The 21,536-nt window shown below is 58.6% G+C and overlaps 1 protein-coding gene across 3 annotated transcripts in view; it reads left to right on the top strand.

Moving 5' to 3' along the window:
* Positions 1 to 2,436: 2,436 nt before the first annotated feature.
* NOL4L (nucleolar protein 4 like) overlaps positions 2,437 to 21,536 on the top strand; it is a 63,101-nt gene continuing 44,001 nt past the window's right edge. The window contains exons 1-3 of one of the 3 annotated variants that reach the window (XM_039384902.1): positions 17,126 to 17,273; positions 18,895 to 19,040; positions 20,426 to 20,581. In XM_039384902.1, the coding sequence (XP_039240836.1) occupies positions 20,510 to 20,581 (72 nt within the window). In that variant the 5' untranslated portion in view covers positions 17,126 to 17,273; positions 18,895 to 19,040; positions 20,426 to 20,509. Of the gene's footprint in view, positions 2,988 to 17,125; positions 17,274 to 17,701; positions 19,041 to 20,425; positions 20,582 to 21,536 lie in introns of those variants that run through there. The other 2 variants (XM_027721764.2, XM_027721765.2) reach the window with 2 other exon arrangements.

Consider the following 21,536-nt stretch of genomic DNA (forward strand, 5'->3'; position numbering starts at 1 on the left):
GAGAGAAAGTTGCCCACTGAACCCAAATTCTGCAGAACATCCTTTTCTTTTCTGCCATTTCTGTCCACTCACTGCTCCTCACAACCATCCCTGAAGAAAGCCATGCTTCCATGGCTGGCTGAGGCTTCAGAGGATGTCCATCCTGTTCGTAGTGGTCGCCAGAAATACTGCAGCACAGCAGCGAGTTCCTGTAGGCATCCTGCACAATGTGCCTTGGGGTGAAAATCCACAATGGGAAAGACCCTCTGCACTCCCCGAGTCCCTCTCCAATGGCATCATGTTGGGACCCATGCAAACTGGATGGGGACACTGGGAATTTTTTGAGAGGTGTCCAGACATCCAGTGGGATAGGGAAGGTCAACATGATCTACAGTGGCATATTGCAATAAGTAATGCCAAGGCTCCAGTGTCACAGACATCCCCTGGTTTCTCTGTACCATTCTGGCATGGCTAACCTATGGCTCAGCTCCTACAGCATTCCATTTTCACCTCGAGATCTGTTGGATGGGCACCATGCAACTGGCAGAGGGCAAGGGGCAGTGAAGAAAACTGCCCTTCAGCCATGAAGTGCCCTCACCTTCCCCTGTGTCTCCAGCCTTGGCATGTGGCACCACGGCCAGCTGTGCCCTGGCTGCTCTGCTGCCACGCCCAGCACCTCTAGCACCAGCCTCTGACAACTCACTGACACATCAAATTCCTCTTCCAGGTTCCCACAGACTCCCAGCCCCTGCTCCTACATCTCACGCCAGCCTTAGCACTCCTGAACGCACAGGCAGCCCTCATATGCACCAACTGGGACGGAGCAGGTGTGTGGCACTGCTGGCTGGGCATGGAACACACGTGTGGCACTGCAGGACAGGCAATGGAGCACATGTGGCACTGATGGACAGACCAGGAGCACATCCGTGGCACTGCTGAGTGGGCACAGAGCACGTATGTGGCACCAATGGACAGAGTGGGAACATGCATGTCACTGATGGACAGGGAACATAGGTGTGGGACCGAGGGACAGATGGAGCACACGCATGGCACTGATGGACAGACTGGGACCACAAGCGTGGCATTGATGGACAGACAGGGAACAGGTCCTGGCACCAAGAGACAGACCAGGAGCAGACACGTGGCACTGCCGGGTGAGCATGGGACACACATGTGGCACTCATGGACAGACCAGGAGCACATATGTGGCATTGAGGGACAGATAGGGAACACATATGACACCAACAGACAGATCAAAAGCACACACATGTGACACTGTTGGATGGGCACGGAACATGCTTGTGGCACTGATGGACAGACCAGGAGCACACGTATGGCACTGGTGGACAGGGAGCACATGCATGGGACCAAAGAATAGACCGGGAGCATATGTGTGGCATTGATGGGCAGAGCAGGAGCACACGCGTGGCACTGCCGGGTGGGCATGGAGCACACATGTGACACCGATGGACAGACCGGGAGCACACGTGTGGCACCACCAGCATCACAGCACATGCGTGAGAGCGCCGGGCAGAGCCCGAGCCGCAGCCGCCGGCCGGGACGGGCCGCCCCATCTCACCCCCCCGGGACCCGCCGTGGCCGCCCCTCGCCTCCGCCCCCTCGGGGTCGGAGCAGCGGGATCGTGTCCCGACCCCCCCCGCTCGCCCCGCAGTGGCGGCGCTCGGTCCCGCCGCGGGACAGCCGGGGCTGCGGGGCGGATGCGGAGGGCGGGGGAGCGCAGAGAGGCACCGGGGCCGGGGTCCGGCCTTTGTCTCCCGCTCCAGGGGCCGGCAGGACCGCGGTTGCCCCGGGGCCGGGCTCGGGGCGGGGTGCGGCTCTCCCGGTCCGGCGGGACAAGCCGCAGCCGCTCCGGTCAACCGAGGGCGCTGCGGGACGATCCCGGTCCTCCCGGCGGGTGGCGGACTCCCCCTCCCCACCTTCCCCCTGCCGCTCCCGCTGCCCCCGCGGCTCCTCCCCGGCTCTGCGGCGGCTCGGCAGGTGCCCGCCTCCGCCCCCGCCGGCCCGTCCCGCCGTACACGTGCGCCCGCGCCCCGCCGGCCCTTTGTCTGGGACCGGCACCGGGACCCGCGCCCACCGACACCCCCCACCCCGCCCCGGCCGTGCCCCCCGCTGCCCCGCTGCCCCGCTGTACGGGGCCGTATGGCCGGGGAGCGGGGAAGCGGAGAGGGAGGGGGAGGGCGGCCGAGCCGGGGGAGCGCATCCCACCGGAGCCGGGGCGGGGGGAGCGGCAGCCCCGGGGCGGGGGGTTGGAGGGGGGGGGGCCCGTCGGTGGCGGCGAGGCCGCTCTAACAGGTGGGATCCCGCTGAGAGGAGGAGGCGGCCGGAGGGGGGCGGAGGAGGCAGGGACGGGCGGGCGGGCGGGCGGGCGGAGGGAGGGAGGGAGGGGGACGAGCCGGAGCCGCCTGTGATCCTGTGACAGGAGCGGCTGCTGCTGCTGCTGGCGCCGCCGGTGCCTCCCTCCGGTCGCTGTCCGAGCCCCGGTGCTTCCCCCCCTCCCCGTTACAGCGGCCGCCACCCTCCCTGCGCTTCTTGCTCCCCGCTCCATCCCGCCCGTCGCCCCCGCAGCCCGTCCCAGGAGCGCCGCTGCCCCTCCGCCCGCTCCGGGACAGGGCGCGGGGCCGGGCGCCGCCGCTGCTGCTGCTACCGCCGCCGTTACCGCCGCCGCCGCCGGTCGGGCGATGCCGAAGCCGCCGTTACTGCTGCGGGGGAGCCGCCCCGGGGACAGCGAGCTGGGGCGGCAGTTCCGGGACTGGTGCCTGCGCACCTACGGGGACTCGGCCAAAACCAAGACGGTGACCCGGAGCAAGTACCAGCGCATCGCCGAGGTGCTGCAGGGGGGAACCGGCTCAGGCGGCGGCTCCGGCGGGGGGGAGAAAGGCAAGTTCCAGTTCTGGGTCCGGTCCAAGGGCTTCCGCCTGGGAAACGGCACCAGGGAGGCGACGAAGATGGGTCAAGTGGTGGTTTATGTGCCGGTGAAAACGGGAACGGTTAGTGCGCTCCGTGCCCCGGGGGCTCTGTGTCTGTCTTGTCTGCCTGCCTGTCCGTGTCTGTCTGTCCTCCCCGGGGGTGCGGGCAGGGAGGGGGGGGTGAATTGCCCGGGGCGGGGGCGGGCACCCCCGGGGCCGCGGTCCCCTCCACCGCCGCGCCGGCCCTGTCCCGTCAGCACCGGGCGGCCCAGCCCCGCCGGCCGCCGGGAGCGCGCATGCCCCATGCGGGGCGCGACGCGGGGCCCGGCCGCTCCCGCAGCCCCCGCCGCTCCCGGGGCAGCCGCCGCGCCCCCGCCGCCCCGACCCGCCCGGGATGCGGATGGGGAGAGGCGCCCGCCCGGAGCCTCGCACCTTCCGCCAACCCCCCCCTCAGTCCCCGTCCCCGTCCCATCCGGTGCTGCCGCCGTCCCCGGGCGCTGCCGGCGCGGGGGAGGAGGGGGCGGCGGTGCCCCGCGCCCGCCGCCGTGCACCTGCCCCCGCGGGGGGGCCGCGCCGCCGCCCGGTGCGGGCCCCGCCGCCCCCCCGCTCTGTCCGATCACGTTCGCCCGGCATTTCCCATCCGCCCCACGGCCGGGGACAGGGCTGCAGTCAAGGGCAGCGGGCGGCGGGGAGGGGGCGCCGGCACCCCCCGGCCCCCCCGCGCCGCCGCCGCGCCCTGCCCGCCCCGCCGCCGCGCCGAGCGGAGCGGAGCGGGGCGAGTCCTGCCGAGCGGAGCGGGGCGAGTCCTGCCGCCGCGCCGAGCCCGGCCCCGGCGTCCCGCGGCGCTGCCCGCCCGGCGCGGCCGCCGCAGCCGGTGCCCCGGGGGGTGCGGGCAGCGGCAGAGCCCGGATTAGGGCAGCCCCCCCCGCCTGCCCGCGGGCCGCCGTCCCGGGAACTCCCCCGCCGGAGCCTCATTGTTCGGCGCCCGGCCGGGCCGGGGCGCGGGGCACCGGCCGCCGCCTCCCTCCCTCCTCCCGCCGCCGCCCGGGGCTGCCCCGCCGCCCCATTGTTCCCGTCCCGAGCGTGTCCCGCTCCCCGGCGCGGGGGGAAACGCGCAACTTTGGCGGCCCCGGCCCCGCGCAGGGAGCGCCCGGCGGGGCTGCCCCGGCCCCGCGCCCCCCGCCATCCCCCGCGCCCCCCGCCGCCCCGCCGGGACCGCGGGCACCGGAGAGCTCCGGCAGGGATTTTTTTTTTTTTTCCCCTGTCCCTCCCCGCCTCTCCCGCTGCTGCTGCTGCTGCCGCTGCTCTGAAGGGTGCAGTGTTTTCTGTGCACACAGACTCCAGCATTGATGTGGCTGGAGGATGCTTCCATTGAGGGCAGCCCATCTGTGGCAAATGCTTCTAAACGCACTATTTACCTCCCATCTGGTCCGCCTGATTATTGGGGGGAGGGGGAAGGGTCATTATTTCTCCCTCTCCCTTCGTGGTGCTCAGAGGCTCCTTTCTTTCTCCCCTCTCAGCCCCCCTCCCCCATGCCATGCCCCAAAAAAATTCTTTGCGATTTTTTTTTTTTTTGAGACCTTTTAGCAGCCCTTCTCTCCTGCTCCCCCCTCTCCAGGAGCCCCTGTGGAGGGCGGATTAGGAGCGGTACCCCCTTCCACCGAGCCAGCACTCCCCTCGGGTCCTCTCCATCCAGCCGGCGACTCTATCCCAGATCTTCCAAATGCTGCAGAGTCATGGTACCCCAGAGAGGCCGAGCCAGACTCCCTCGACCCTGCTGCTCGCTAGACGCCCCCTCCCCTTTGTCCGGGAGGGAGTCCCAAGGGTCAGCGGCTCAACCAGGCTGGTGCAAGCCCGCATATTCCCAAAGGGCCTCTGCACAGATGAAGTTTCAGCAAGGAGCGTGCCTAGGCCCCCGCATCTTCCCTGGCAGAGTCCCTGCAGGCTACAGGCAGGAGTTACACCCAGGCTCCCCTAAACCAGCAAACACTGACAGGCATGTCCTGGGGGACAACCGAATTTTCAAGGGGCAGTACAGCTTATTTCCCAGTGCCTGGATGCCTGCTGGACGTTAGGGCTGGGAGCGCTTTGCAGAGCCACTGGCTGTAGGGAGACCAGTCATCGTGCTCCCCAAACCCTCCGGTGTGGGGTCTGTAGAAGTTGTTACCTCCTGATCCCTTGGTCCCAGCCTCCCTGGCCCCACCATGCCTCTCTCTGCCAGGAATCGCGTGGACCGTTTCAGATGGGTGCAGCTGGAGTTTTGGTTTTGCCTCAAGTGGCTCTTAAATTTAGAGATAACTTGACAGGGATTTTCTTCAGCTCCTCGTAATTCAGTGCTCTCCTCATCCTTGGTGGTTTGGGCTAGGTTTGGGGTGTATTTCATTGCTCTCGTGCACACAGTCAAATAATTCATGAAGCTGATACAAGGCTTTTGCTGGACAGTAACGTCTGGATTCTGGTTTAATGCCTGTTCAGCTGCTTTTCCCAAATACTTCTGGAGCGGTGTTTCGGTTGCTTTCTCCTGGCTGTGCTCCTCTGCAACCTGATCTGGCTCGTCCTGTCTGCTCGCCCTTCTTTGAGCACATCTGCCGGGTGACCACCGTGCTGGGGATGTCCCCTGCTGCAGGGACAGGCAGAGCCCCCAGCCTGGGTGCAGTGGGGGAAAGGCTCTGCTCTTGCTGCAGGATGCTACAGGAAATCCAAGGGACTGTGAGGGAAAGCTGGAGGAGAGGTGGTAAAGAGTGTGTAGAGGGCAGCAGTGGGGATAAGATTTCCTTTCCCTGACAGGGCTGGGGCCACTCCTCCTCTGGTAAATAATAATAGTAATAATAGTCCCAAACCCCCCAAATTAACCGCCCCCCAGCAAGCCGGCAGAGCTGTTCCTTTTGGCTTATGCACCCTGAGCTGGTTTGTGTATTTTCCGCGGATCTGTAGTGAAAAATTAATTAACATGTGGTTATTATTTTCTCTCCTGAGTAACTTTCCCTTGCCCTCCTCCAGGCCTCTCATCAGAACAGGCCTAATCAGATTTGGGTGGCTTGAGAGCAGGGACTGTGCACTGAGAAGGGGGCATCTGCCTTAGGTGGTGGTCAGAGCAGATGGTGGTCTTCTCAAAGAATGCACTGGGAATAGGAACAGCAGTGCGGACGGATGTCTGGCACAGAGACTGTTCACATTTCTTTTTCCCAGATGAACGTCCCAAAGATGCTGGACATTTAACACATACAATTAAAAAAGCCCTATGCAGATAAACAGAGGCGCATTAGTGGTGTGGGACATTGTTGCCTGACAGCCCTATTCATGCACGGGCTGGATGCTGCATCCTTTAGGTCAGGGAGTTGGAAAAAAATGCATTTAGGCTGTATTGAGGAGGAGGGTATCTTTGTGTCTGCAGCACAGACAATGGATACCGCCCAAAGTGCCCAGATATGCCCTTCTTTCACGTGGCTGAGGAGCACTAAGGTGTGAAGCCCCTCGTTATCTGTGGGCTGGACTGAACCCTGGCACTGGATGTGCAGCCCTCACCCTTCTCCCCAGCTTTGCTAAGAACTGTGGGAGAATTTGCCCATGACAAGGTGCTAAGATGCAGTTCATTATAATCTCATGTCCCTCTTGTCCTAAGCATTTAGCATCATTTAGACAGTCTTTCCCAGACAAACGTGGAGTGAGATGGAGCCACGGTGCAGGGAAATGGGCAGCGCTCGGTGACAACCGGCGGAGCAGATGGCTGTGGCCGGAGCAGCGGGTGTGCAGGGGAGGGTTCTCCTCAGACTTCGGCCCGGGCGTTAGCTGCTCTCTGGATCGATGCTGTACTTGGCCGTGCGTGGTGGGAGCTTGTCACAACTCTGGCGCGGCGGCCAAGCCTCGCAGGACAGATTCATGCTGGCAGGCCGTGGTGCAGGCTGGGGGGCTGCGGGATGAGCAGGGGAAGCCTGGCGTCAGCCCGGCCCTCCGGGGGCTGTGTGGAGCCGTGGGGACCGGGCAGGCTCTGCAGCGCTGCCCACGTCCGATTCTGCTTCCCTGCTCTCTCCCCGTCCCCTGCAGTGCTGACACGAGGCTTGGGGGCTCGCTGACAGCACGAGGGCATTGCTGGGTGGGTTGCTGCTGTTGTGCAGGTACAGCTCACCTGTACCGGCACTCCCAGAGCCAGATGTTCAAAATTATTTTATGATTGTGCCCGATGAAACTCAGCCGAGGAACGGTGCTGTGCTGTAGTGGGGGGAGCGCTAGAAATAGAATTGGTGAATCCAAAATGCAAAATGGATGGAGGCTTTTATCGACAGCAGGAAAACCATCCTATGGGACAGTGGGTGAATCTCATAGTACAACCTATCCCTAAATATGTTTTAGCTCCAGAGACTGGAGTGTTGTTATGTGAAAGCTGCGGTGCCAGGCCGTGGGACAGCACAGCACAGTGGCAGAATGCCGGAGCTGAGGAGCCAGGCATGTCAGAAAGATGCTGCTCCAACAGCTAATAGAGGCTACATTTTTCCTGGTACAAGTACCCTTCAATGCCCATATTCAGTGCCCCAAAAAGCTGCACATCTATAACCTCTAAGAACATCAGTCAACAGAAGGTTTTCACGGCGTGAATAACCACTCAGACTTTCTGGGGACTTCAAGTGATAAAAAAAAAATAAATCAAGACCATTCAGAAGAGCCTTAGACAAGGCAGATGGGCCTGAGGGTATTATCTGAGAAATTGTCTATTACTCCCATTGCACCAGCCTTACTTAGAGCACACAGAGCCTTCACCTGCAGAGACATCCCACTCCCAGCACATGGGGCAGCACCAGCTTTTCCAAGGAGTGGAACTGATGGCAAGTTTACATTTAAATGTGCACTCAGGAGACTGGTACAATGCTGGCCTGGGTGCATGGTCCCCTCCAACCCATCTAGAGAAAATCCCCCACATCAGCATCCGTTCCAGATTCAGCTCCAAGTTTGCACAACATCAGGTGCAGATTTTACTTTTGAAGGTGCTCATGATAAGAGTCAGAGCAGTGACACCCGGTCCCCTGGGCCCAAGAGCTGGCTTAGGCTCACCAGGCAGCAGCAGAAGCCTCCAGTACCTTGGCAAGGTGAATTTAAAGAGCTCTGACGATCTGCAGTTACGCAGCCTGGCAGAATGAAGTTCCTCACTGAGCCGGGAGCAGAAGATCTGGCAGCAGAGCCCATTTCCAGCTCCTGCCCACTCCCACCCCTCGGGACAGCCTGCTGAAGCTGCTTCTAGGGATAAGGGGGGAACCAGCATCTAATTCAGTTCTTGCTTTATTTCTGCCAAGCCTGAAAGCCTGATTAAAGGCAGCCCCACTGTGGTCATTAGTACCACAGTAGGGCATGCATGGCACAGCTGCAGCGGGAGATCCCACCATCCCAGCCAGCCTCAGCCTCAGGGACTGACTTTGGTCAGTGGCACTCACGGGACCTGGAGCCCCATCAGCAAAGGTCCCAGTTCCCAATATATGTCTGACCAAACAGTTTTTGAAAAAATAACTCCTTGCCATCTACACTGCTTATCCTACGTGATTCCAGAAACAGGGATGGCATTGCTGATCTGAAAGGAGCAGCATTTTTCGAATAACATTAATCTGATAGTTATCTCCTTCACCCACAATTGTTTTCAGATTTGTGGTTCTTAAAGGGTGCCACTCTGAAGAAGGTCCAAAAACAAACAACCAAAGCACAGCTCTGCCAGGCTTTGGTCAATGAGGCTGAAGTGGAAAGAACCCCAGGTCTGACAAGGGGCTGTTGTTTGAACCCTCCAGGTTATATCCCACCTTTGCACAGAAAGAGGGTCCAAGAGCTCAGGGCTGATTTAATGAGGAGCAGAAAGGACTGGCTGTAAAGACAGTACCTGGCTGTTCTCAGCTCTCCTCGTGGGCCATGGCTGAGAGGGACTTGCTCTGACCACAGGCAGACAGGGGAATTCGGTCACTGACTAAAGACCACAGCAGAGCCCAGAGAGGCAGCCAGACTCCTGTCAGCGAGAATTTTCTCAGGACCATTCTTGGCAATAATCTCCTGCTGATATAATTTCTTCAGTTTTGGTTTTACCATTATATTAGGCTTGGTATGAGCAGTCTGTGAACTTACACTGTGGACAAGCAAATGGCAGGGAAAGCCCAGAGGTGTGGAGGAGCATTGGTGGGGTGTCCATTCACCTGGCCCCCACAGATGCTCTGGCATTGCTGTGACAGAGGGATGCATATTCATATCGCTTTCTTCAGTGCAAATTAGTAATTATCTTCCCCTGATCTCATATCAGCTGTGCCCACCTCTAAAGAATCACATTGAGATGGGCCAGAGCCACCCCTGAGTTTTGATGTCTGGTTTAATTAGCTGATTGTAGCAAGGGCAGGTACCTGTTGGCCAAAATCACTGTCTTTGTTGGAAAGCCGCTGACTTCCACTTTAATGTCTGGTGCCAAAGAGTAGCAATTTATTTGAGGAGAAATAGCTGCAGACTGACTGTGCAGTGTATGGGAGCAGAGAGCAGAGCAGAGGTTTGGGTAACTGTGTCTTTGCTGCGTGTCTGAGGTTAAGGCAGCAGCCTTTGGAAGTGAAGTGGAGGCTGGTTGTGTCTTCCTGGTACAGAATGACCGCCGGGAAGACAATGCTGTGTGAGTGGTTTCTCTCTGTCCTTGCTCTGCTTCGGCTTGGCAGCCCTGGAGGATGTATTTGCCTTCTGATAGATGGGCATAGGCAACACTGGTGGCTCTGATGGATCCACTCCTCACCAAGAGGGAGGGAGTGCTCTGGGAACGATGGGGTCACTCAGTCTCTGTGTCTCATGTTTGGGCTCTCTGGTTGGTGGTGGGTGTCTCTTATGGCAGTCTCTGGCCTAAAAATCCAGACTCACCAGCCACCCCCCCAGAGAAAAGGAGACTGAAGTTTCGGACTCCTCTCCTGGTTTGCATTTGAAGGAGGGATCTCAAAACAAACCCCGAGTCATCCCCTCATCCACACTGTGATGACATCCAAAACCTTATGGGTGTCGGTGCTGCGGGTACCACCCGCACCAATGCCCACGGGCCACAGGGCGTGCCAGTTTGCAGTCTCACAGCACTGGGACAAGCAGCTGGTGCAGGGAAGCTGGTCCCTTGGGGATGCTCTGGGGTTTGTCATTCCCATCATCAGATTGAATGCCGGTTGTGTGGCTGCCCCAGCTGGGAGGAGGCTGGGAGGAGGCCTGCCTGCTCCCGCTCACCTGCACCGGGCGTTTGGATCCAGCAGAAAGCCCTTGAGCTGGTGACAAAGGTCTGGATGTGGGCTGGAAAGTACAGTCCTGTCTCTTAGCAACTGGTTCCTACCTCTGAGCTCTCGGAGCCGTGTGTGGGACAGAGAGCATCAGTCACGCTCCCGCTGCCGCAGCAGCGACGCGCCAAGGAGGGGATGGGGGATCAGGCCGGCTCCAGCCACCGCCGAGACGACTAAAGAAGCTCAGGCATTTCTAGCACAAGCAGTCATCTGTGAGCCCAATCAAAGCTCCGGTTTAATTGCTTTCCTCGTGCCCTTCTCTGCCCGGCCCGCGGGCGCCGATTGGCTGCGGCGGCAGTGCCTGCCGGCACCCAGAGCCTGCTCCCCTCCATTTCGGTCACAGGGTGGGGACAGGGAAGGGCGGGGGAGGAGGAAGAGGGAGGACACGGCCTGTGTATTTCTAGAAAAATTAGATGTCATCGGGTCCTCCCCTGAACTCCTCCACACAGCACCTGGGAATCCCCGTCCCCTCACTGACATTTGCATGGCTGTTTTCCCTCTCAGGGCTCGTTCTGCTGTTTCACCCTCGTGTTTCCTCTCCCAGCCCGAAGCAGCTCCTCTCTGGTGAGCGTTTCTCAGGGGCTCCCTTGCCAAGCACTGTTTCATAAACATTTTCACGAATCCTCTGCTTTGTCCTCCTAATTAACCATCCAATTGGCCCCCAATGGAGCCTTCACCTCTCCTGTGAAGATCTTGCTTGCACAGATTATAACCTGTCAGCTGCCAATTTATTTCTCATGCAGAGGGCAGGTTGTATTAATTGTCTGCCTTCCTTGCCCTGCTCGGTTTGCCCCCCCTTTCTTCTGCTCCCAGAAGCATCCCAGTTTGGAAACACAGACCCACAGAGGACCAGGGGGACCCAGATGTGAGGCCACTCGGAATGACCCACATGTCCAGCCTGCAGTGATGTGGCACTGAGACCAGATGTGATGGGATGATGGATCACACCTGGGACAGGGATCTCTGTGGATGGACTACCATGATAGAGCATTTAAGAACATGCTTGATTTTTCCCTCATGTGTAGTCTCAGTTAAGAGCTCAAAAAAATTCCACTTGGTCATCCCAGGTTAATGGTGAATCCTTCCTGGTCTTACTAAAGTCAGGGCTCGGCTTTTGGAAGAGTTGGGGTCCACCTAGAGTGGTTATGATGGATGTGAGTCAGAATACAGAGGGGGGTTACCTGAATGCAGGGGGAGACCAAACAGATTTCCATCAGCGTCTCTTCCCTGTGCCCCCTGCCCCAACTCCCTGTATAGGACCCTCCAGCCTTGCAGAGCCACATGTGGGCCCAGAATAAATACAAGTACCTGCTCTCACTGAGGGCAGTGGCTGACTGTTTTTCTGGGTTCCCACATTGGGAAAGGGGCTGATGGAGTCCAGCATGACCCTCATGGTTCTTCACTGTCCCCATTTCTTGAAACCAGTATGTGCTCACAGGGAGTTTCCAGGCTCTGGTGTCAGGGCTGGGCTAGGCTGAAGCCACTGTGGTGAGGTGCAGCTCGATCTCTGTCGTGCCATGACCTGGTGAGGAGTCTGGTTTGGGAGGGGAGGGTGTGCATCCCCTTAACCCCCCCAACATCCGCTGAGCTGTCAGCATTTCCCTAGAGGCACATCATGCTGTTCCTGTGGGAGTCTCCAACGGTGGCCCACATACTGGGAACTGCCAGAGTACAGGGAGCTGGCACCAGGATGCCACACATCCAGGGCTCAGCCTCTCAGCCCAGCCTGACCTTGATTCACTGTAGCATCATTTGTAACTGATTTGACATAATTTTGCTTACCACTGACGAGCTGAACTGCCGCCGCTGCTCTGTACCTCCTCCTCAGTTTCATTTTGACATCACCGTGTCCTCGCTGTGTGATGATGTCACCTGGCTGCCCTGACACTGCTGGGTCTATTCCCAGGCACAGAGGGGTCACCTTGCTGTGACAGGTCACCTCATCACTTTTTACAGTGCCTTGGCCCCCTCCAACTTAAAGGATTTTGCTTTGGTGGTGATCTTTATTAGATTAGTGCTCAGCGCTGGGGAGATTGCTCACAGTGATAAGTTACTTCAAGGAAGAGACAGCTCTAGGCATGTTTGGAGTTTGTGCTACAGCTACGTATTATCAATATTCTTTAGACTTCTAGTTTTACATTTTTTTCTGGATGCTATGGAATATAAACGCTCTTCTGATTGTAAATTCAGTTCACCATTTTCCCCCTTTTTTTCCACTCCAGTAGCAGGTCCCGTCAAATCACCTAAACCAAGACCCAAATGACATTAAGAAATTGCTACCCGTCTTTGCAGATTTATAAAAAAAAAAGCAAACAAACCCCAAACTCACATTTTAGAATCATAGAATCCTAGGAGGGTTTGGGTTGGAAGGGTCCTTAAAGATCATCTTGTTCCAACACCCCTGCCATGGGCAGGGACACCTTCCAGTAGACAAGGTTGCTCCAACCTGGCCTTAAGCACTTCCATGGATGGGGCAGCCATTGGGCAAACCCTGCCTATTTCAAAATAGTAAGAAATACTGCAACTTTATAATAATCCCCAAATAATAATGCCCGTGATCTCTTCCCTGGTAGTGCCCACAGCGTGGCCCTTCTCCTGCTCAGGCCCCACATGCTGTGGAGCAGAGTGTGACACTCACCAGCTGATGGGGAGTGGGAAACCCACGGCCCCAGGGAGTGATTGCCCAGGCAGGTCAGTCGGGTGCTCTGCTCATGGCAGCCTTTCTCACCAAACCCAAGTGAAGCAGTGCTCAAACAGCAGCTTGGGCTGCCCCACAGCACCCAGCATTTTGTTACCCCTGAAAGAGCTGGTTCCCCATTGCTCCTGGCTGGAGGGTATGGGGTCACATTTATTGGGGAGCACCGTGCTCGCCTCTGCCTGCCGGATCCAGCTGCTCCTGTGGCTTCCCCGCCGGCACAGCCCGGTGCTGGCAGGGAGGCAGCTCTGCTCTCCTGCGCCGTGCAAAATGTCCTCTGCCTCCCAGGCAGAGCAGGCATCCGAGGAGCCTCTGAGCAGCCATCAGAGCAAGGCTCTCTGCCTGCTGGGCTTCTCCAGGCAGCCCCAGGATGGATGGCAGCCCCATTCCCAAGCCACCAGCAGACCCCACACCCACCCACCTCCCCTTGGCATCCTGCACCTGGGCCCTCTCCACCGGCTGGAGGCAGGGCTGCCATTTCCAGGCTCGCCCCTCCCAGGCCGCTGTGTTTTCATTCCCAGGCCTGGGAGCTGGGAGAGGAATAAGCCGAGGTCAGAGCAAAGGCCTGGACCCGTCCCCATGGCTCAGCTGCGGCTGCTGAAAGAGTGGCTCTCTCTGAAGAGGCGCCTGTGCCCCGTGAAAGACACACACCTCAGCTGTGTTTGCCGGCTAAAAATAAAGCACCCGGCTCCCCTCACGAGGAAGTATTTACTTTGAGAAAAAAAAAAGAAAAGTATTGTGTACAGTTCTGGGTAGAGAAACAATGTGAATGCCCCCAGTCCCAGCCCGAGTCAGCATGGAGCGTGGGGAAAATGACTTCTTCTTTATGCCTCGGTTTCCTCAGGAGAAATGAACCCTCCTGGGCTGGAGCGACTCTCAGCTGCTCAGCAGGGCTGGGGCTGTTTTCACTGCAGTGGGTAGAGCTGGAGCTCTAAGTGCAGGATGGGGCTTTGTGTTTGCATGGTGCAACATGACACAGAAATGCTCAGTGCAGGGAAACACCATCAGCATTTTAGCAGCTGCTTTTCTCCCATTTTTCAACCAGAAACGATCAGAAAAATTTCCCAGCAAAGTATTTCCAGGAGAAAAAAAGAGCAAAATCTGTGAGATCAAGCCCCATCGTCATCTTGTGGGTTCCTTTGTTATGAGCAATACAACTGATATTGTTCTTAGCCCAGCATCTCCCCAGTGCCTATTCCTAAGGCGCTCACTGTGCCCATGGCATGAGGGGCAAGAGGAAAAGGGAAGTTCGAGGAATGTAGCTCCTCTTTCTCCTCGCAGCATTAGCAGAGGGAGCCTGCTGTGGTTTAACATATCCCCCGCAAAAGCTGCTTTCATCCTACACCTAAATACCATGAGGAGTGAACTTCCTAAAGCCCTGGAGAAGTCTAAATATAGAAGCCAATCAAGGGCTGACTTCCCAGAGATGCAAAGTACCAAGAACAGTTTCTTGATCAAAAGTTGTAAGAGTCCATATTGAAATAAAACGTCTGTTTTGGTACTGAAGCCTGTGCAGGAGGGGAAGTTGCAGAGGTGGGCTGTGTGCTGGTGGTGTCTGCAGCAGGAGGCCAGGGGCTGCCCAGGGAGATGGACTTGAGGAGTCATGGTGTTTGGAGGAAATTCTTCATGGTGAGGGTGGTGAGACACTGGCACAGGTTGCCCAGAGAAGCTGTGGCTGTCCCATCCCTGGAAGTGTTCAAGGCCAGGTTGGATGAGGTTTGGAGCAACCTGGGCTAGTGGAAGGTGTCCCTGCCCACAGCAGGGGGTTGGAATGAGATGGTCTTTAAGATCCCTTCCAACCCAAATGATTCCATGATTCTATGATCTCTCAAGCACCTGATGGGATGTCTCTGGCAGCAAAGCAGGATTTCGTCCTGTCCTGTATGTCACAGTTTTGACCTCTGTCCACTCCCTGGTCCAGCTTTTTTGCTAGAAGACTGAAAATTTTCTGAGACCAACCTGTAGGAAATTAGAAAGGCACCTGAAAGACCAAAGAGCAGCAGAGCACTCTTGGTAAAACCCAAACCCCACTTTTGTTCATCTCAGCACAGGGATGCACCTTTGTGCCTGCAGCAGAAGGAACCACCCAGGGCTGGCAGAAAGGGCAAGAGATGGCTGAACGCCACAGGGATGGCACTGCCAGTGTGAGCTGTGGAACCTGTGCTCATGCAGTGGGGTGACTCTAGCATGGGACAGGGGAACCCTGATCCTGACCCGGCTGGGGGGACACTGGCTGTGTCCCTCAGCCAGTGGGCAGCAGGAGCACAGGCAGAGCAAACGACACAGCCTGTCTCTGTGTGCAGTGGAGGTGACCTTGAGGGACAGCTCGATACGGCTGGCCCCAAACCTCCTGCTCCGCTGTCCCAGGGACGAGGGTGACAGTGGCCCTTCCAGACAGCAGCAGGAAATTAGAGTTTAACGTGCAAGAGACTCTGTACTGGGGCGGGGAGGTGCTGTGGTTGGGAGATACAGAGGGGAACGCTTTCATGTGGGAAGTGCAAGGAGAGGCGAGGGCAGAGGGTCTGCTCCCAGGCAGAGAGCAGAGTGCAGCCATTATCAGGCAGGGCTCTGCTGGCAGGAAGCGGCTTTTGACTCACAGGAAGCTGAATTCGGCTGGTATCAGCCCCTCGCGCGAGGGCCAGGGCAGTGTTTTATCTGCTGTTGAGCACAGCAGATGGGGAAACAGTCGGCACTCCCTCCCAATCCACTCCTGCTCCAGCAGCCCCTGACTGATGGCCCTCCAGCGTACCCCCCTTGGAAAAGGGATGCTTCCCTGTGGAGCCACGAAGCAGGGGCAGCTTCCCAGGCCCCAGGAGAGCTGCCAGCCCCACTGGAGGAGGCAGAGATTGTCCTGCCAGCTGGTGCAAGGGCAGAGCCAGGACCCTCCAGGCTGCTGATCCCAGAACAGGCAGGTACCAGGTCCTCCAGCAGTGTCTACCCCAGTCCATCTGAAGAGGAGCTGGAAGCATGTAGGCCTTGGAGAGCTGGCTCTCTGGCTTGAAGCTCAGATTGAATCCTCCCAGATTCTCCCAAATCCAAGTCCAAGATGGGGAAGGGCTTGCAGGGTTGGGGAGCCCTGTCATCCCTTGGCCTCTCTAGAGCTGCCCGGGTTGGGAGTCTGGTTTCGCTCGGGGTGGTGGCAGCTCACTGGGGCTTGGGGTGAAGGTCACTGCGGGCAGTGTGGAGGGGATCAGGTGGCAGCTGCTGGCCATAGACCTGCTGCTCCGTGGAAAACACAGTTTGCTCCTCAGTGCTGCAATTTAGCTGCAGAAACATCAAATTGTGGCAGTTTTCACACCCAGGCCAGGCTGCTGAGGAATGGCCACGGGGGCTGGTGGAGACACAGCGGGTTGCTAAGAGCAGAGGGAGCAGGGTAGGTGGAGGAGGCTGTTCATGGAGGTGGTGCAGGTGCTGCTGCCAGGCTCAAAGGCAGGGCAGGTCCATGTGGGAGCCATGGCAAAGCTATGGGAGCCATGGCAGGTCCGTGTGGGAGCCATGACAGGTCCATGTGGGAGCCATGACAGGTCCATGTGGGAGCATGGCAGGGCTGTGGGAGCCATGGCAGAGCTGTGAGAGCCATGGCAGCTCCGTGTGGGAGCCACGGCAGGTCCATGTGGGAGCCATGGCAGGACTGTGTAGGAGCCATGGCAAAGCTATGGGAGCCATGGCAGGTCCATGTAGGAGCCATGGCAGGTCCGTGTAGGAGCCATGGCAGGTCTGTGTGGGAGCACAGCAGAGCTGTGGCAGCTATGGCAGGGCTGTGGGAGCATGGCAGGTCCGTGTGGGAGCATGGCAGGGCTGTGAGAGCCGTGGCAGGGTTGTGTGGGAGCATGGCAGGGTTTTGTGGGAGCCATGGCAGGGTTGTGTGGGAGCCATGGCAGGGTTGTGTGGCAGCATGGCAGGGCTGTGGCAGCCGCGGCAAGGCTGCGGTGGGAGCTGAACGGAGCACAGCGCTCCGGCGGGATGGCGGTGCCAGGGGGTGGCAGGAGCCCGCCCCGCACTCCGCCGTCGCCCCTGCCCGGGTCCCGCCCGCCCCGGGCTCGGTGAGGTCCGGGACCGGCCCTAGCGGGGTCCTGCCCCGGGCCGTGCCTGCCCCGGGCCGGTCCGCGCCGGGCGAGGCGCAGCGGGCGCGGGGGCACCGGGCGCGGGGCGGCGGCGGCGGGCCCGGGGGAGCGGATTACCGCCGGTTGCCGTGGTTACCCGCTACCTGCCGGCGGGCCCCAGCCCGGCCCGGGCGGGGGGGCTCGGCCCGGCCCTCCCTCCTTCTCCTTCTCCTTCTCTCCTTCCCTCCCTCCCTCCCTCCTCGCCGCCGCGGCAGATGTCACCCCGCGCTGCCGCTCCGGGCGGCCCGGGCGCTCCCCGTCCCCTCCCGCCGCACCGCCCCCGTCCCGGGCAGGGCCGCCGAGAACAAAGGTGCCGGGGCTCGGCGCTGGCAGCGCCATGGCCGGTCCGCAGCCCGTGGGAAGCGCTGCCCGGCCCGTGCCGCACCCGGGACAGCGCTGCCTGAAATGGCTGTCGCCGCCCGGTGCCGGGCACGGCTCCCGGCGACCCCGGCCCGCACAGCCGCCCCCGGGCGCTGAGCCCCGGGGTGGGAGGGATGGGGCAGAGGGCAGGAGGTGCCGGGGCAGCGAGGCCCCGAGGGGGCTGCGAAGGGCAGGAGGGGGGTCCCGGGGGGGTACGGGCGCTCCGAGATGTGAGGAGGAGGCAGGCAAAGAAACGTGGGACTAGAGGAGATGGGGAAGACAAAGGACACTGGGGAGGGAAAAGCCCCGATGGAGGAGAGGAGGCGAGAGCGCTCACAGCGCTGGGAAGGTGGGGAGGAGGTGAGGAAGGGGGGGTGAGAGCTGTGGGACAGGGTACGCAGGGACAGAAAAGGAGGAGAGACCGGGAAGGGGGAGACAAACGAGTGCAGGGCAAATGTAGGAGAAAGGAGGATGGCTGGAAGGTGGCAAAGGGACTCCTCAGTACCTGAAATGCTACCCACTTCTGAGCGCTTATGTCAGGGCTCAGCTTTGCTCCTGAAATCTTTTACGCCTTTTGGGGACAGATGACTTCTAATAAAGCCCCCATGCCAGAACAGGATAAAAGCATCCCTTCTTCCCATTCTGCTTCCCAAATGATTTTTTTATTGCTATTTAAACCTGAAGGGTTTTAAGCCGTTCTGAGATATTATGGGCTCTGACTCATGCCTTGAATACTGGTGAGCAATACTGGGTGTGGAAGAAGGAACCCGAGGGGCGTGGGCCCCTCGGAGAGGTACTCAATAGCACACGTGTCCTCTTAAATCCTCGGTCAACATTTGGGTATATTGCCAGATATAAACCTCTCTAATCCTGGAGGTACTGACTTGATACAGCTTCTTATACCCAGTGCCTTTGATACCGCTTGCATCTCACCTGCTTCCCAGAGCTAAATAATCATCACGGGGAGAGCAGTCACAAGGCTGAGGAGGGGATGGAGAGACGCAAGGAGTCAGGGGAGGATCGCTGCAGGGAGTGGGATGCTGAGGAGGCAGCTCCGGCATCCGGCATCCAGCCGGCGTGGAGAGGAAGGCGCTGCTGGGTGTGCAGGGAGGCTGTAGCGATGCCCAGACCCTGAGGTTACCTTCATTCCTTCTGAAATGGGGGAGGAAACACGGACCTGCTGGCTGGCCGTGCAGGGAGGAGGGCATTAGCTGGCTGGAAATAGTGATTTGCATACAGGGTTGGTTACAACCTTAATTTTGAGGGCTCTGCTCGTTACATCTGACTGTGCTTTTCTCCTGCTGCATTTTCCTTTGTCCTGTTTCTGTAATTATCCTCATTTCAACCCTGCTCTGAGGATTATTGGTCAGTAGGAAGCCTCCTAATGCCCGCTTCTCCTTGGCGGGGGAATACCCATGCCCTCGATTAAACTGAAACTCTCCAAACGGTGACAGAAGAAATTAGATCTATATTCCTCAAAGACACTCCCTGGGGCGAAGTTTCCCGACCCCCACCATGCAGCCCTGCCACCCTGCCCCTTGTGTTCGCTCTCAATATTCTCTTTGTTACAGCCACCTTCAGACCCGGCTCAGGGCTCCTCCGGGAGGGCAGAGGTGGTTTGTGTTGGAAAATCGTCGTGCCCGTGTCCCAGTTGAGCTCACCGACTGTCCTGCTGTAGCCTCTGCCCAGGACAGGGAGTCTCTGTTCTGAAATTGGGGTGAGGAGCCAACTCTAATAGGCAGCACTGTACCTTAAACCCTGAGATGCTGGGTGGCTTTAGCATAAGGTGGGCCCACTAAGTGATTGATTTTTGAGAGGCCCTTGACTGGTGGCTTAAAGAACAGCATTTATTCAATCTATAGACTGTGTAAGATACATGGACCCCAACCAAGGACAACACAAAATACAGGTTAGAAGACTGGGCGTTCCCTTTGCTTGCAGACCCCTGCCAGCCCCTGCCTACAGGCCCTGCCAGCCCCTGCCTGCCCTCAGGGATGTGTGAATGCACGTGACAAAGATAGTTTGCAGGTTGTTTAGATGTGCAGGTTGCTGCTCAGCAGCCTGGTGTGTACCTGCTGGACAGCATCCGTGCATTCCTTTTGGAAAGCAGGCCTCAAAGGGACACAGTGTGTGTATATATATGTGTGTATATATATATATATATGTCTGAAATATTTTTTTTGTCTTTGCAAAGATGGCATTTTTTCCTTGAGCAAGCTAAGCGACCTCCCAAAGCCTGGCCCTTTTTTGGTCCCCCCTGCCATTACAGTAGCCACTGACCACCTCCCACTAGCCCTTCCCGCTCTGGTGCTTTGTGCCGAACACCGATAGCAGCTGCTGGGTCCCAAAGGCTGCCTCCCCTTCCCACGGCACTCGCTGCCAGTGTGAGCTGACACCGTTGGTGCCAGTCAGCTCGGAGGAGCACTGCTCCCCACACTTCCCACTCCCATCAGTCTGTCACCACTGCCGTGTGGCAGAATTACTGCCTCCTGCTCTCCAGCACATCCGAACACACAAAGAGCTGTGCTGCTGCTGCCAGCGCTCAGCTGCTCTGCGTCTGTGAGAGGGAGGGAGCCTTGGAAAGGTCAGTGCAGGGAAGGAGGGGATGTTGGCTCCTTCCTTTAGGGGCTGTATCCTGGCATCACAGTGAAACCTTGTCCTGCTGGCTGATCCACGTCTGCAGGGACTGCAGCCAGTGAGAGTACCCCACGTCGCAGGGCTTCCCAGGATGGTTTAGCACCATGTGCAGGTCCAAAGAGCTTCCCCTTGCCTGTTCCCCGCCTAGCAAAACCATCCCACATTATGGAAATTGAATTTCTTGATCGGTTGTGGCTCCACTCTGGACCCTTCTCTTGTTTTTATTCCTGGCCCAATTTCACTGCCAGCTTTAGCAGCACAACAGCAGCAGCCGCCACTGCCCTGGCTACAGCAGGATGCTCCCTGGAGCGCTGTTTAATTTATCCCCCACATCCCCCGTGCCCAAGGCAGCCCGAGGCGGGAGCACTGCCACTCTGCCCCCTCCAACCGCGTTAGCCCCGGGCCGATCTCGTCACCCCTGTCACCCATCGCTGACACTAACTCAACTTGCCTGCACTGTTGTAGGGGGCAGATGGACTGTCGGAGCCCGAGGGCATCTCTCTGAAACGCGTGGCTGTGGTGGAAGATTTCTTTGACATCATCTACTCGATGCATGTGGAAAGCTCGTCGGAGCCGGGCAAAGCACCCAAACATGCCGGGCAGAAGAAAACCTACCGAGCGGTGAGAGTCCCCCCTGTGCCCCGGGCAGTGAGGGGGGACTGGAGCGAAGGGGCTGAGGGGCCGTGGGAGTGAGAGTCCTGTGGGGATGGGGACGAGAGGGCAGGTAGAAGCAGAGGCACTGGCGGAAGGCAGAGGCGAAGGAGAGCCCCGTGTGCCTGTGCGGGGAGGCGTGAGGAAGGAGGGGTTTAAAGGCAGAGCAGCTGTGCTTGGGGACGGGAAACGGGGCTGCAAACGGGGCTGCAGCGGCAGCACAGCGGCACGGCTGCTGGGAGAGGAGAGACCCATACAAAGACACCACACGTCTGAGGGGATCCTCAGTATTAGTGATGAGCGAGGGGATGTTTGCTCAGTCCTCTGCATGCTCCAGGCCATCTGCCTCCCTGTCTCCCTTGGCCAGAGGGAAATGTCTCATGTGGGCCTTGGAGGGCAGGAGCAGCCGGAAAAGGGGACTAGGGCATGACTGCAGCCCCTCTCCTCCTCCTCAGCCTCCCTGGCAGATGCTCCCACCAGCCCATCCTGGGTTTCCTCAGTAACAAAATGGAGGCAGGCACAGAGCTAAGTCTCATCAGGTGCTCTGTGGATGCTGAGAACCAGCTCTATCCATCCTGAAACCACTCTAGTTAGGTCAGGAATAATTTAGCTTGAAGTGTGCTTCTCCAGGGAGCTTGCTGTTTCTCCTGACTCTGCACAGCCCTTCAATGCAAACATTTGGGCTCTCCTTTTACAAGAAGAGCTGTCCAAAACCAAGCTACTCCCTTGATTCCCACAGCCCTAAGGACCAGGTCGCTTAGAGACAGGAGTGGCTGGCTGGCAGCTCGGTTCTCCAGTGTATATGTCATCTTAGAGAGGTCTGTGCAGGCTATCCTGGTCTCTGTGATGATGCCTGAGGTTCTGCAGAGCTCAGTGTGCTGCCAGAGCTGGTGCAGGGCTGGAGTCTGTCCTGACTGTCCTGCCT

The sequence above is a fragment of the Pipra filicauda genome, unplaced genomic scaffold (assembly GCF_003945595.2).
Source record: "Pipra filicauda isolate LSUMZ 115617 unplaced genomic scaffold, ASM394559v2 scaffold385_size793830_pilon, whole genome shotgun sequence".
Classification (NCBI taxonomy): domain Eukaryota; kingdom Metazoa; phylum Chordata; class Aves; order Passeriformes; family Pipridae; genus Pipra; species Pipra filicauda.